General features: G+C 35.2%; 1 protein-coding gene across 3 annotated transcripts in view; it reads left to right on the top strand.

The window, feature by feature from the left end:
* Positions 1-13,001, top strand: part of CUL2 (cullin 2) — a 42,400-nt gene extending 29,399 nt beyond the window's left edge. For all 3 annotated transcript variants that reach the window (XM_050332375.1, XM_050332366.1, XM_050332384.1), the window contains 10 exons: positions 1,259-1,318; positions 1,686-1,814; positions 1,921-2,007; positions 2,513-2,665; positions 3,054-3,131; positions 4,835-4,901; positions 5,734-5,936; positions 8,379-8,480; positions 9,206-9,322; positions 12,380-13,001. In XM_050332375.1, coding sequence (XP_050188332.1) covers positions 1,259-1,318; positions 1,686-1,814; positions 1,921-2,007; positions 2,513-2,665; positions 3,054-3,131; positions 4,835-4,901; positions 5,734-5,936; positions 8,379-8,480; positions 9,206-9,322; positions 12,380-12,511 — 1,128 coding nt within the window. In that variant the 3' untranslated portion in view covers positions 12,512-13,001. The remainder of the gene's footprint in view (positions 1-1,258; positions 1,319-1,685; positions 1,815-1,920; positions 2,008-2,512; positions 2,666-3,053; positions 3,132-4,834; positions 4,902-5,733; positions 5,937-8,378; positions 8,481-9,205; positions 9,323-12,379) is intronic.
* Positions 13,002-16,577: the final 3,576 nt, after the last annotated feature.

The following is a 16,577-nucleotide window of genomic DNA, read 5'->3' as shown; positions in this document are numbered from 1 at the left end:
CTCTGAAAAGGCACAGTGAAGAAGGTACCAATAATAGCACCAATAGTAGTTACCCATCTGTATTTGTGATATGGAGAAAATAATTATTTAGCATTTTAAAACAAATACTTATCTCAGTACGAAACACGTCTATCTCCATTGCAATTAATGTCATGTACCAGAAGGTGGAGTAACATGAGATGGACAACTACCTTTGGCATATAGCAAGATAGGTTTTGTTATATACATACTTCTTCACTTCAGTGATCATTCCTACAATAAATGTTTAAAATATTAATCTGCTGTTAATTTTTCATGGTGGATATCAAAATTGCTGTTGCTGCCTCTAGTTTTATTACAAAAAAGTGTTCCAAGCTTCAACGTTTCCTACTTCAAGTCATGCATTCCTTTCTCACATGGATTCTAGAGACCTGTTACCAAGTTTTGCAATGTTGACGTACTGTACAAAAGATTTGGTTGTCAGTTCATCTTGATAATAATATCAATCTTTTCCTTTCATGGAGGAACTGTAATTCCTAGGAACTGTGATCACGCAGTATTTTTGGTTCAGTGTTAGTTTAAAACACTTATTTAAATGTGATGTATAGTTTAGAAAGTTGATTATTCTAACATCTTTTTGTCAATTCTAAACTGCCATTATCTCCTTCCTTTTCTTTTTGTCATATTCAGGTTTTCTTTAGCCACCATATTGTTTGTACTGCTTCAAATTTCTACTTTGAACAGTATTTTCCTCCTCTTTAGTCTATCAAAAAATCCAACAACCAAAAGAACTTTTCGCTTTTACTGTTGTGAGCACACCACATATGCTTTTCAGCTCAAGATACATGCTGTCAATGTAATCTGCTCTTGATGTGCTGCTGCTCAAATCTACTTTATCTGCAGCTAAGTCTCTTTCCATCCATACTTTTGGACCATAATATTGCTGTATTCAAAAATCTTTATACTTCTGCAAAGTTTCTAATCAGAACTTAATGTGTTCTCCCATTTTCTCTAATTAGCTTCTATTCCTCTACTCTACTCTTTCCACTTTTACTTAACTCTCAACTTAAACATGTTTAACAACCTAATTCTTCCAGGGCAGTAATCGAAACCTTTTTATTCGTTGTTTCTTTTTTGATCCCCTTTTGTGTAGTTCAGTTTAATAGTGTCTCAGATGGTCTTTGGGCCTTGAGCATTTTTTTTTATTTCTTCAGATCTCATAAAAGAAAAAGGTGTAAGTTATTTACAATTTTTCTCTTTGCTCTATATCCTTACATAGGCTTTGACATCAGTAGTTAACTATAGGGAGCCCAAGTCGATCTGCAAAGCACCTGAGTTGGTAAGTGATACAAGTAGAATGTAATAATTCTTGTTTATAACTGTCAAATGAATTGGCATCACTTGAATATCCAGTTCTTCGCTGGGTCACCCTCAGGTGTGTATTTCAGTAGTAACAGCTTAACTTGCACACGTTTTATGGATGTGCTAAGTTGCTACAGTTCTATTTCTTGATATAGACTGTATTTTCTGTGGATGTAGAATGTATAGTTTAGCCATGAATACAACCTTGTAATAGAATATGAGACTGTAGACTGTGACTTACTTCATGTTTAAACTTTGTGTAGAAGTTTGGAATACCTTGGCATACCTTTGTTCTCAAGCTTGACAGGTAGATCTGGGTTTGATTTTTCTTTTTCTAATTTGAGCTGGCCAAGTACTGTGACAACTTGTTGAAGAAATCAGCGAAAGGAATGACAGAGAATGAAGTAGAAGACAAACTTACAAGTTTCATTACTGTTTTCAAATACATTGATGACAAAGATGTATTCCAAAAGGTAACTTTTTATGTTCAGTAGACGGTTAAAATATTACATTAAAATATACTTGAAGGATGTGGTTATGCTTCTTAAAATCCTCATACCTGTTTTCTTTTCAATGCAGTTCTATGCCAGAATGTTGGCAAAAAGATTAATTCATGGTTTGTCTATGTCTATGGATTCTGAAGAAGCCATGATAAATAAACTAAAGGTAATGTAATATCCTTCTAACACAGAATAAACAAAGGAATATGCACTGTTGAGAGGGAGCAGCAGAGGGTGCCAGAGGTAACTTAGCAGTCACTAGGTCTGTTTCCAGTAGCTAAAAGGAAAAACTAGCTTTTAGGTCATCTATGAAAGATATATGGCCAAGTATCATCTAGGCATTTGAGGTTTTTATAAGGTTTTGGGTAGTTTTATTAGATGGATTCAGGTAATTCATATTAACATTATAAAAGTACCAAGGACTTTCACAGACGATGTGTGTCTTTCAATTTTATAGGATAACATTGTTCATATAGATCACTGTGCATAGAGTGAAATTAAGATAAATCTGGTGATTTTATTTTAGAGTGTTTGTTTTCTATTGTAACTAGTGTTTTCTGTAAATGTAACACTTCTGCTGACTAGATTTTCATATTGTAGTAGTGAGTGGGCATAATTTATACCATAAGGACTGTTTTCACTGTGAATCCTCTTACAATATTTCTTCACAGCAAGCCTGTGGTTATGAATTTACCAGCAAGCTCCATCGAATGTATACAGACATGAGCGTTAGTGCTGATCTCAACAATAAATTCAACAACTTTATCAAAAACCAGGACACGATTATAGATTTGGGAATTAGCTTTCAGATATATGTTCTACAGGTACTAATGTATGTTTATTACTACTGAGTTGCTTATTTTGTATGTTTCGATAACAAATGAACAGTTTTTCTAACTGAAACTGCTTCTTTGTATGGAAACTGATGCCTTGTGATTATTGTAATTTATTTTCCTAGCGTTGCCTTTTAAAATTAACCCAGTATCCCACTAAACAGTAGTGATATAAAATGTCTTGTGCTCTCGACTTCAATTAATGTCTCTCTGGGGTGTGCATAAGGAGCAGTAAAAAATGAGCAGTAAAACTTCTGGGGTCAATTGATTGTCTTATGACATAATGTACACTACAGATCTGTTTAAGAGTGTTACTTTTTTCTTAATGTGTATGTTGTCTGAAAATGTTTATGCTTTTATTTTTTCCCAATACCTTTAGGCTGGTGCATGGCCTCTAACTCAGGCTCCCTCTTCTACATTTGCAATTCCTCAGGAACTGGAAAAAAGTGTACAGATGGTAGGTTAGTAGGAGGCTTCTTGTAAACATGTGGAAAATGTAAAATAACTCCAAATAAAAGATCATCACTCATAACAGAGGAAAACCTGAGCTGCTTCATTTTGTTTGGAAATCGTGGATATCCTGTTTTCAGTCTATAGGAAATGTGTAAGGGTCACCCAGACACCTCACTGAATTCATGTATTTGCATAACTTTTCTTTATTTTTAACATCTCTCTTCTACATTTTGTGATTGCTAAGGGAGATGTTAATAAATACAATTAAACCAATTGGTTCTTTCTTTAAAACCAATTCCTAATATTTAAAGAAAAGAAGATTCTGTTTCTAATATTAAGTATGAAAGATATAATACCAGATTAGGACACAAATACAGGGGTTTTGTCCTGTATATCATAGGAGCTATTAAAAATCAAGCTTTATGCAAACTTCTTTAAGGCTAATTTTATGATTTCTCGAAGCAGTAAAGGTTTTACTTTGACCAAATATTCTTTTCTTACGTGATTATTTCTGCTTTGTAGAGGTGAAGTGTTTTGTTATTTTTGATTATATTATTGTGTTCTAAATGTTACCTGTACAGTGTGTGTTGATCTTTTTTTAAAGTGTATTTACTGGTGAAGTACAATTTACACAATAAAAATTTTGTATTATTGGACATAACAGATTTTTAAAAAGCAGGTTTTATACCTTAAGTTACTATCTGATGTAAATTATGATGGCAAATGTCTTTTTCTATGGTGAGGGACCTTTTTCATGTATTGCTACTGAGTTTTAGAACTATTTATTCTGCTTATATTTCCCTCTATTATGTGACACTTTTAGCAATGTAGTAGTTTCCAATCTATGCAGTCACCAGAAAGTGATTAATGAGATTTTGCTCTTCTTTTTGAGTTCAAATATTGTCAGTTGTGTCTCAGCTGGAAAATTTTTACAGGCTTCGGTATCAGAAGCAGCTTAGAGTCTGGGTTGCTTGCCTAATTTCACTCTTTTGCCAGTTTAAAGAAGCAAATTTAGTCATAAACAGAATCAGTGCTCAAAATTATAATTTCCTAAGGGAACAGAACATGACTTTAAGGGGTCTTTGAAAGTTGTCTGACAACGCCTGTATTTAATGTCAAGTTTTATCATTTGACCCATAGAGAGAGAGTTCTCTCAGGATTCTGACCAGGATTTAGAAAGAAAAAAAACATTTTGCAATTGCACTTCAAAGTATGTGAATAACTGGGCAATCTGGTTAGCAGCTTTTTCTGAGACTGCTGGAGCTTCCTGTAAATATATATTTATCTGAATGGTGGACATGTACTGGTATTCATACTGTGTGGAGAAACACCCCTTTCTTAGAGAGGTCAAAAGTTTCTGGGTTTGTGTTTTCCTTCAGTGTTAATCAGAGTTGCCAGACCAAATCAGAATAAGCCAAACTGATGTGTACACAATGTTGGCTATGTGGGGTTTAGAGAGTTTGATCCCATTTTAGGTAAAGGTTCTTTGGATCTGCTTAAGTTTTTGTCATTATCAGAGGTAAACCTTGTTAGGATTCAGTCATCACTCATGTTCCAAAGGAAGATGCCGTCATGAATTGATCTGCAAGGTTTGCATCCAGTGGGATGAACATAAACCCAGTATTTCTTCATTAGAGTGGTAGGGTGATAATAAACTATTGTAAGTAGTTACATATGTGACTAATTGAAGTTCATTTTGTTTTGCAGTTTGAATTATTTTACAGTCAGCATTTTAGTGGAAGGAAGCTTACTTGGTTACATTATCTTTGTACAGGTAAAAACAAGTGCTAAACTTATGATCTATACAACTGACAGTTATTTGCTAGAATTCCTTTTCAAATTGCAACAGACTGTGGAGTTGGAACAGTATTTTGCATATAAAGTCAACAGATTATTTTGCATTATAAATTAATATTTACTACTTAGTATTTCCAAAACTTATGTTTTGTAAACTTGCATATGTTACCTGTGATTTATTAAATCCAAGTAAAACTAGAGTTGTATGTTCTTAACTACAGAACTGCTAAATCAATAACAATTGACCCAGAATTGTTTTTGTAGTATAGATGTCCCTTAGATAAATATTAAATAATTTTAAGAACACATATTATACTATTTTAATCAGGTGTATGAGTATCCAAGTAAATAAATATTTATATTTACTTAATGGGAGTACATGTTAAGATCTTAGAAGATATATGTAAAATTATAGTTTATTTTAGTAAGTGTCAGTAAATTATGTTTTATTTCAAATGCTTTCAGTATCAGGCTTTAACGACTGAGCACCACAGCATGTTATATGGAGACGAAAAACCAGACTAGCATACAACAATATAATGTTATGAAAATCTAGTTGGAATTTCCATTTTTATTATTATTATAAATTACATTACATTATTTAAAGTAGTGTTGTTCTAGTATTCATAATTAATCAGAGGGGGGTTTTTGTTGTAGACCACATTCTGTAAGTGTGAATTCACAACATCAGTTATCATCCCATTTCAAATGTTAAATGCAAGCTTGAATTGAATGTCTGGAAATGTATGAGGAGCTCTAGTAGTTAAACTTCAGATGACTTTTCTTAAAATACTGTTGTATCATTTCAGGTGAAGTAAAAATGAACTATTTGTACAAACCTTATGTAGCCATGGTCACAACATACCAAATGGCAGTGCTGCTTGCCTTCAACAACAGTGAGACTGTCAGTTACAAAGAGCTTCAGGACAGCACACAAATGAATGAGAAGGAACTGACAAAAACCATCAAATCTTTGCTTGATGTCAAAATGATAAACCATGACTCAGACAAGGTATGCTGTAATGATATAAAAAAGTTTCATGTTTTCAGTCTTGTCATTCTGATATTTGTTGAGGGCTTTTTTTAACATAAAATAATCCATTGTTTACTCTCAAAACTGTATTATTGACCCTTGTGAACAATTATAAATTCGTATTTTTAAGGAAAGAGGTAGGAGGAAGGAGTCTGTCTGCCATATAGGCTTTCCATGCCTATAGCAGCATGGTCTGCTGAAAAAAACCCAATAAAACTGAGACTGTTTATTGCTTCCGTTGCATTTTATCCACGTGGCTTTAGACTCACTGCTGTTGGAGGGGGATACACCACTTTTGAAGTTGTACTGAATCATGGGAAGGAGCCTGAGTTGTAAGCCAGAATCTTACAGCCATCCTAAAAAAATATTTGTGGGAATAAGAGACTCCAAGCGACAGCAGCAAGGTTCTTCCTTGCTGACAGATTACAGGAGATGGAAAGAGGGCAAGGAGGGTTTGGTTGAGAGGATTTTTGGTCCAATTTGCCAAACCTATCATTCCAGGAGTTTCATGGAATTCCAGTAATATCTGAGCTTTGTTTGTGATTAAGGCAATGATTGATACAGGTTGTGTTTCTGACTCTCGTCCTTCTGTGTGACCTATGTGAAAGCAGTTACCCTTTCTCCCATACAGCAAAGGCACAGAGGTCTGTTAAGTAACAAACACGACAGAAGTGCCTGTGCATCCTGCACAGACATTAGCATGTGCTTCCAGCTAGCCCAGAAAAGCCCACTGTTCAGACAGTATCAGACAGAAGGTACAGAGATAGGCTGTCCAGTTCTCTTTTGAGAAGAATTCTGAAGCTTCTCTGGTGGCAGGAAAACTTTTAGAAATGGAAAGTGAGATTACAAGGAAGATCTGATGCTTGGCTGAAGCATAGGACATGCTTCCAATATCTAGAAATGAGGTCAGGTTGGAACAATAGCTGGCAAGATGTCTGTTAAACCATGGGTCAAATAAAACACTGGGAGCTATTACAGAAACCAGTGAAACTTTTCATAATCGTAGAAAGTTTCCCATTATTTAAAGGATTTACCTTTACTTATGTCTATTATATAAGGTTAGCCCAATTCCTTTAAGGATATGTTATTGAAGAGGGAATGATACAGCTTTCCAACCCTTTCACCTTTCAGTGTTTATCCCACTGCATTTTTGAGTTCTTTGCCTTCCAGACTATTGTATTCAACCATTGTTGCTATTTCTGTTTTCTTTGCACTCCATCCAGCAATGTGATAGCAGATCTGTAGACAGTCTATCAGATTACTTATTAAATAAACAAATGAACTTCAGCAGCTTAAGCAGTGGAATTCAATATGCAAACTTCTCTTAACCTGTATCTGAGTGTTGTGGTTTCACCCCAGATGGGACCCAGGCCCCAACAGCCGCTTGCTCACTCCACCACCAGCAGGATCAGGGAGAGGAGCAGGGGAGGGAGAGGTGAAGAACACAAGCAACTTTTGGCAAAATCTTTACTGGTTCATTAGAATCATGCTTTTTAATTTCATGCTCAGTACACAATTTATTTTGGTTTATATTCAACTGTGTAAGCAGAATAATGCTAAAATGAACTTATTTTTTTGTTAGCTTATTTTTTTAAAGCTGTTGGTCTTTCCCCTTTCATGTTAAAATTTCTATACTATGCCTGGTGTCCTGGGTTTATTTTTATTGTAACAAAGAATATTTGTTGCAGAATATAAAATTAGAATTAATACTGTTTTGAGTGCATATTTAGTTAAATATTGACTACATTTACTGAAATATTTGCACTTCAGACAGTTTGGCAACATTCTAAGGTCTCAGAAGCCCAGTAACTTTATTCTGCTGGAAATTGCTAATACTTCTACTGACTCTTGCCTGGAAACTGCAAAGATCAGTCCAAAGATTATCCTGTTAGTTGAAAGTAAAGATGTCTTGATTACAGGGACTAGTTACCATTTATTGAAAGAAATGGACTTTTATTTGTGGAAACAAATTGGGATTCTGACAGGAAAAAATTAGAAACACACAGATAGATGTTGCAGTTTTTCAGCTGTTTCTGCTATAATATAAAAAATATTTAAAAAATGCCTAGATGTTTTTTCTCAAATTCTTGAGGAAACATTAGTAATAATTGCAAAAAACAACAGCTCCCTCTCGAGGTTCTGCCACAAATAAATGCAAATCCTACTTTCTCTGCAGGAAGAAAATGAGTTTAAATGGAGAGTGTTTGCAACTAAATAAGGTGTCGAAGTATTAAAAGAGAAATTGCTTTAATCATACTGACTCGTTAACAAAATTTATGTTATGGTTCAAGTGGCATTTTAGAATTTCCAACTACAAATCTGAAATTGTATGTATGTAATACCCTAACTGTGACTTTTAAAGTAAATTGCTACCATTTTCTGGTTCCCTTTCTGATTTTTAAAAAGGATTCTTTATTGCAGGAAGACATAGAGGCAGAGTCTACGTTTTCATTAAATATGAACTTCAGCAGTAAACGAACAAAATTTAAAATCACAACATCAATGCAGAAAGACACACCACAGGCAAGTATTCTTTGGAGTTTCTAGCTTAAAAAGCTTAAGAATTTATTTTTCTAAAATGGAATGTGTTGTGTTAGTCTAGTGTAAGCAGATGTAAGATTCACCAAGTAAGATTTACATAGCCATAAAGAAATTTTGTAAGTTTAAAGCTTAAGTGCTGCAATTTTTTTTGTACTTAAAATATAGGCAGGAGAAGATAAAATAGGGGACAAGAAGGCAGAAGAAAAAGATAAACAAAATGTACCAAAAGGGATTGACATTTAGCTTGTCTTATCTCATGAGACTTTTTGTTGGTGGTATTATCTCATGAGACTTTATTGGTGGTGTTTACAAAAGCAACTTATTCCAGCAACAGCAGAACCAATCAAATCTTTTCCTCTGATTTTGTCTTTTGGCAACTAAAATTAACTTCTGTGTTGATAATCCATGTTTATCTCCTAAGACACAGGATTTTGTGCAAGATATGTATGTGCTGCCAAACTCAGTACATTATAGTAAAATCTGCCTACCTTTCTCCCTAGCAGAATTGGTGGTTTGGATGTCCTACCTTCCTACTGACTTTAAAGAAATCTGGTGTTCTTGATTTATGGAAGTACTTTGCCTCCACCTCCATTTTTTTATTACTTGAGCACTTTTAGTAAAGCAAAAAGTATAGGCTTTAGATCCCTTTATGAAGTGTTTATTGGTCTTACTATATTTTAAACATTAATGTTCTTGCTACACCACAGGAGATGGAGCAGACCAGAAGTGCTGTAGATGAAGACAGGAAAATGTATCTCCAAGCTGCTATAGTCCGTATCATGAAAGCACGGAAAGTGTTGCGACATAATGCTCTAATTCAGGAGGTAAGAGAAAGGCCTCCTCTTCAGCTTGATTCCATGAAAATCTTCAGGAGAGTTGGGTAAAACACCTGACTGCAGAACTCTCCTGTGCTGAAACTAATACCCCAGTGAAATTAGGGAGGATTTCCTTGGGGTCTGCTTTGAACTGCAGTACTGGAGCACCAGCTGGGATCCCTCAATCTTGTCTTACCACTAAAACATCAAGTGCTTGCTCTTTCCTGCTGGCTGGTTCTATACCAGCAGATGCTGTATCCTAGAGGAATAAACCAGAGCTACAGTTGAAAACCTGAGTATTGATAATTTAAGTATGGCATTTCCACAGAAGCACCTAGCCAATTTTTAGCTCTAATCATTATTTTATTATAACTCATGGCTTAAATTTTAAAAGTTTTCTGAGTATGGAGACATGCACTTTTTATTCTCCCTTTTCCATTAAGTTTTCTAGATTTTTTTAGAGTCTAGATTAATGGTCTGTGAACTGTCACAGGCTGGCTGGGAAGGTAGTGCTATTTCATTAGTTTTTCTCCCATTTTCCCATCTGTTGGTTGCCTGCCTAATTGTATTTTTCATTCCAGCCTAACCTTTGTTCCCACCAGCCAGTTCCAAGTTGTAGTTTTCTCAGCCTTCCAAGGTGTTCTTTCTTCAGTCTAGTTCACTCTTGTGTCCCTGAGCCTTGCTGGAAGCCTCAGAGCAGACTCGTGGGAGGAGGAATAAAGATTCCTGCTTTACTGAACCATTTTGAGGATGGAGGTGGAGAAGCATTGAGTAATTTGTGGTGATGGAGGAAACAGTTTACTACACCCACCACTTAATTTTTATTTCTTAAAAAAAAAAAAAAAAAAAAGCTGGTACAGAGAGTTTGTAAGCTCAGAACTTTTAATGTGAGATGTCTTACAAGTTTTGAATTTTGAAATAGTGCTTGTACACAATTACTCTGAAAGAAAGCCTAATTTAAGAAATCAGATTTTGAATATCTAAAAGGTGAGGCAGTGTAGGTCCGAATTCTTCTCAAAATCTTTGGCTATTTGGTTTCCTGTTATTTAAATCATCCATGCAGTTATGATGAAGTCCTGTAAGAATTTACAAATAAAACTAGAAAATGAAAGGCAAACCTTGTTTCGTCTTTGAAAATACGTTTTTCTTCCCACTCTCAAATTATTAGAAAAAGATTTCAAAATGCTTTTGAGGCCAGTTTATAAGGGTGAAATAAAGTACAAATTTTTATGTTTTAGAAGCAAATCCTTTCTGGTTACTTCTTCCTTTGTTTAACGGAAGGGCCACTATCTTATGTGCCTCTGCTGTCTTTTGCTCTTACAGTGATCTTGCAGAACAGTCTGTTAACATCAGGAGCTTTTTCTTTAGCTTTTTAAGACAGGGATATTTTGATAGTTACTCAGTTAAAAACTAAGTAGAGAGTGAAGTTGTGATATTGTTATAATTCTGGTGACATTATTTCTTCTATCATGCTGTTTATATACATATGTAGTGTGTTCACTTAAATTTTGCTGTCTGATTTCTTGAATACGAATGAATCTTTTTAGAATGAGTGTGTGACAAAGAGTCAATATTTTCTCACCTCATTAATATTTTTCTTTTTAGCTATAAGGGTAAGATTATATTGTTGTTAGAGATATGACTGAGAGACTCCTGAACCTTAATGTTGTCGGCTCTGATTTTAGCAGTGAGACTACAGCCCCACACATTTTGTTTAGGGTGAGGTGTCCAAGAAAATCCTCTGGGCCCCTGGTAGACCTATATATGTCATCATATGGTCTTTGTCTGAATTGTTAATTGTGTTAGATACGCCCTGATAATTTCAATTCTAGCTCTATGCTGCAGTTGCCTGCAGGACGAGGTAGCTTTTCCCATGAAACGAAGTAAGTCCATGGAAGTAGTGGAGGGGAAAGGTCAGTGCAGTCATTCCCAGAAAAGTTTTTAGTCTGACCATGAGGTATTTCTGTCTATCCTTCTTATTTGTATTACCTTTGATAGAACAAAAACAAATCAAAAAAAGTCCTTACCAATACAAAATTCTACCTTTTGTTCTCTCTGTCCTAAGTAAATACATGAATATATGATGATGACAATCAGTTTGAGTGTAGGGCTGAAGTTAGGTGAGATCTGAGCAGATGTATGAGCTTGTTAGCACCCACTTTCTCCTCATTTGTGCTGCTGTGGAACGTACCAGACGCTTGGCTGAAAGCCCAACAAAACTCGCTCTTTTGAGCTTTTTGTTTGCTTTGCTGGGTGAGTTCCACCTGGTGAGTTCTGTTGGCTCACAGAGGGCCTCAGCAAACTCTAGAGCTGGGACAAAGCCAGCCATGAGAAGTTGTAAAGAAAACAGGAAATCCAGCTGAAATAAAAATCACTTTCTTTACAGAAGAAATTAAAAACTACAGGCAAAATATATTGTGACTTTTGAGTAGTAAGATATTTTGTTTGAAAAATTTTCGAAGTTCTAGATTTGAATCATCTGCTACTATTCATGATTTCCTGTTCTCTGCAGGAGAATGGACAAAACTGAGAACTAGTAAGAGACAATTGCAGTTTTGCCTGCAGTGACTGTTTCTTCTTCAAAGCAAATGCAGATTTTTACTGCATGTATTGCAAAGTTCCAGCATAGGCAGATGGAACTCACCAAACTGTAGATCTGCCTTCAGTGACTGAAGGAAGAGAGGTTCACCCCGATTGTCTCAAATTGGATAAGAAAGGAGATAAGTGGTGGAATTCCACTATGAGATGTGTTAATATTAGATTAATTTTTAACATGGGTATTTGTGTTCATTTGTACCCTGAAATGAAGCAAGCAAGAGAAATGAAGAGCTCTGAGTAACGTGCAGCCAAAATAACCAGTGAGTTCAGCAGTCAGTTTCAGTGTCCTGACACTAATTCGTAAAGATGCTTTCTTAATTGTTATAAATTAACTATTCCATGGTTATTTAACTTGTCTTTAAAGGAAAAGCGTACTGAATTTACCTTAAAGCCCTTGACAAATATTTAGATGGAGTTTTTGACGGTGAAAAATAAAACTAACACAAAAACTGTGTCTTTCTTTTGCAGGTAATCAGCCAATCAAGAGCTAGGTTTAACCCAAGTATCAGCATGATTAAGAAGTGTATTGAAGTTCTGATAGACAAACAGTACATAGAGCGAAGCCAGGCCTCAGCAGACGAATACAGTTATGTAGCATGATGTTGCTATCCTGCAGGTATGATTGTAAGGAGATCATTGCTGTCACTGTTTGGTGTGTTCCTGTGGGAAGAGGCAGGCCTGTGCCTCCATAATTGGTCACTTGGCAGCCCCTGTTTTTCTGCTGTTTACAACATCACCAGTGCCATGTCATGAGCGTCAATGAAAATGCCTATAGATATTTCAAGCTCATGTCATTATGACATTTCTTAAAACTTTACTAAAAGAATGAGTGAAGTATTGCTGAAATGTGGAGAATTGGTTGGGTACCATGCTTTTTTTTTTTTCCCCCCCTCCCCTTTCACGTTTGCAGTTGATGTTTTTTAATGTATCTTAAGACAAAGTAAAAAAAAAATCACACAAAAAACCTAAATATTGTAATATGACAGATAACCTAATAATTGTATCTACATTAAAATGTAAAAAAAAAATGACGAACATGATACTGCTGCTTGTCAAATAAAAAAATAAAGTTATATAATGTGTCTCGAATGATTGTAGAGCTGGATATAGCATTAATGTCTGTAAATATTATTCAGGCCTGAAGAGTAAAAATAATGTTATGTGTTTGGGTTTTGAATAACCTCAGAAGTAGATCTGACGTAAGAACTAATTTATATAAAACTGAATACCACGTATGTCATGTTTGATGTGATTATAAAAAAATATTTATGGTTAAGTGCACATCTTGTTTTCTTGAGATTAGGCTGATTTACATTCTTAGTGCCTGAAGGCCTACTCTGTGTCTGTTAATCTCTCACTGTAGGAATACGTTACAAGAGAAAATAAACTGACATTTGAGGGGATTTAATAGCGTAGTTCACAGTTAGGAATAGTTATCACAGACATCAAAGATATATTTCAGTGGCTTGTGAAACCACCTTCTTAATGGGAAAACATATACCAGACTGGTAATTGAAAAATGTTTTTTCACTAATGTATTGGGTAGAAACACTACATGGATTGGTACCTGTGTTTGTTTCCACATAAGCCCGTGCTGCTTGTTTTTTGTTTTCCCTCTTGACTCATATGGTTGTTTTTATCGTGTCTTGTTTTCCTCTGCCCCAATTAGATTTCCAGCTATTTGGGCGGGACAAGAGATCCACAGGCTATTTCATGTCCTGTGTTGTTCGTCAGGGTTGGCATGGTGACTGTTCACTCTCACATAAGCCAAGTGTAATTTCAAAAGGTACTAACTCTACCACTGGAAGTAACTGGAGTTTAAGAGCATTGAGAGTTTGAACACGCTGACTCCCTGCTGCAGAAAAGAGCTTCCTTGTGGCTATGCTTGCAATTATGATTGACAAGATAAATAAGTTAACTTTAAATGTTCTATTTTTGCCAAATTTTATTTGTGTGCATATGAAAATATATATGTAGATAAATACTATTTGCAATATTTTTTTAGATTGTGTGATGACACCTACTAAAAGTCCACAGATCAAGAATTAATTTTAGAGGAAAAAATCATTTGGAGGGAGCTTTTTCCTTCTTTTTTCTTTTTCTAGTTCTTCACTGTATGAAAGGTTTCTATCTAACTCAGATTATTGCTGTCTCTTATTTCTTAAATGGCATTGCATTCATATGTTATCTGGAGGATATAGGAAACTTTCTATAGTTAACTAGGAAATGCATCAAGAAGTGGTACTATGTTTTTCTGATGTGGATTTTGCTGAGGATGAATAAAGGGCAATAAACAATGAAGGTCAGTAAACATTTCTTCCATATTTATGGTATTTTATCCCACTGTGCTAAGATACAGATTTTGTTACATGGATTTATGTCTAAAAGAAGTGAGGTTTTTTAACTGATTATAATGTGGTGCAGTAAGTCATTTTATCAAGTGTTAGCTTAGAGTTGTCTCTGTGTGTTGGGAGACAGCAAAGGTGCTCATAGTGTCACCAAGTGTAGTAAACAGGAGACACATTAGCACAGATTTTGACTGCAGTGACTTTTAATCTATTTCAGTGTGAAGCAAGCATATCTGTGCTTTATAAAAAAATAATTCATTACTTATGACAAAAATAGGGGCATATTCTATGATGCAATACAAAAAAGAGAAAAAATATTGCCTGAACGTTGAATCATCAGGTCATTTCTGCAGAAAACGAACAGTGACAACCAAAGCTTCTGGAAACAAATGTGTTTTGTCTTGTAACTTGTGTATGAGTCAACAGATTTTAAGCTTGTTTCTTCATAAAAGGGTTAATAAAAGCTTTATTTAAATATAGATCGCAGTAGCAGAATGTTAAGGCTGATTTTGAAAAAGGCTTGACAAATTTTTTTCAGAATCATTTCAGAGACAACACAACAACTTCACTGCTCTAGCCCAAACGTGCAAGGTTTTAGCACTGCCTTATCTCTGAATTTTTGCATCGCTAAACCATCGAAAGTAGTATTTTGGGTTTCAGATAAGCATGCTGCTGAGTTGAGACATGTTTAGTGAGTTAAAAACATTCATATATTTCAGTGCAGTTGGCATCCCCAGACAGTGTCTTTCATAATTACACACAAACTCGGTCTTTTCAGTGCCTCTTGGGAAATGTGGCTATAGCTGGGAAACGGTTTGGATTCTACTTTATAAGTCACACCTTCCCCCTAAGGAAAAAATTAGTGCAAAGATTCAGACCTCTGTCTGGGTTTTGTCACTGAAATCATCACTGGCACACAGGGATGCAGTTTATGGTGTAGTGCTTCAGCCTGGCAACCAATACCTCTGGCAAGTGTCAGTTCAAAATACAAAGTGCTAAAGGGTATTGACAGGAGAGGCAAGTTGTAAAAAGAGAAAGATATGCAGAAATGCTGTATAGTTTTAATTTTTCACTAGAAGAAACTGGTATAATTGTACAGCTTTTTTGTTTGTCATAAGCCTATTGACAACTGTGACCTGCTAGTTTATAGGAAGTCATACAGCTGACTCTTGAAACATAATGATTTCATACATCTCATACACATCTAATATCAAAATGCATTTTACCCCTCGTACTGAGTGTTATTGATCATTCTTACTACGCTAATTGAAAATGTATTTCTATGATGTTTTAACTTGTCTTCAGATTGATTGTCTTATTCTAGGAAAGAAAGGTGTGTACCTGCATTTCAGTGTGTTCATACGCACGGGGCTGCTGGAGCTATGAAAGGTACTTAAATCACCATAACGTAACAAATGTTTGCAAAGCACAGAGTATCATTACTTTCTAAGAAACCTTTCAAGGAGTACCTCACTTTTCCAAATAAGAAGCAGAGTACAGAAATTGATCAACAGAGAAATACATTTTATAAGCTGATAATTTTCCGCTATGCTTTGAAAATCATTCTTATCCTTAAAAAGTTAATTTTAAAAACAAATATTGCAACATAGTATTGATTCTTGAGCATAAATTCTTTGTACCCTGGGACAAATATGTTAAGACTGTCTATGCCCTACAACTATGGTAAGTACTTGGAGTTAATTAATCTGAGATATCACAGTGTATGAAAACATACTCTCCAGAATCAGTTGCTCTTTCACTGAGTATTTTCTCTTATTACAAATCTGAAATTATCTTTACTTGCTTATGGTAAATTGTACCGCACTTCCGAGCTGATATAAAACCAGCATTTTTCAAATTTGTCAGGCAAAAGAAGAGGAAGGATCCAAACAGTGTTTGGGTATAATAATTTTAAAACAATGCAAAACTTTGATAAACATGTGCGTTTGTGGTTTTAAAGAGGAGGTTGAATAAATGTGATGGTAAAAGTAACGAGACCTGTAGCTTGGATGTGCATTTCTTATTGTCTCCATTCTGTGGAATTCACAGTTGCATCAGTAAGGGAAGAAAATAATACACAGCAAAAGTAAAGAGGTAGCTGAGGAGGGTGGCTAGTTGGCCTCCTTTTTTGAAGTACTGGAGTTGTGCTTTTGTGTTCTTTATCTTTAAATAGCTTAAACATGCATATGTTAATAAGCAGGATTACTGTTTAGTTCATTATTGATGATCACTTGTCACGTGTTTGAGGAAGAACCTTGTCAGAGTACTCAGAGAAGCTGTGAATCTGACACAGTCATCTGTTGGTTCTGCTCCCACCA

This window comes from Myiozetetes cayanensis, unplaced genomic scaffold (assembly GCF_022539395.1).
Source record: "Myiozetetes cayanensis isolate MyiCay16 unplaced genomic scaffold, myiCay2020 scf1, whole genome shotgun sequence".
NCBI classification, from domain to species: domain Eukaryota; kingdom Metazoa; phylum Chordata; class Aves; order Passeriformes; family Tyrannidae; genus Myiozetetes; species Myiozetetes cayanensis.
Note: the sequence above shows the minus strand (reverse complement) of the source record. Positions and strands in the feature narration are given on the sequence as shown.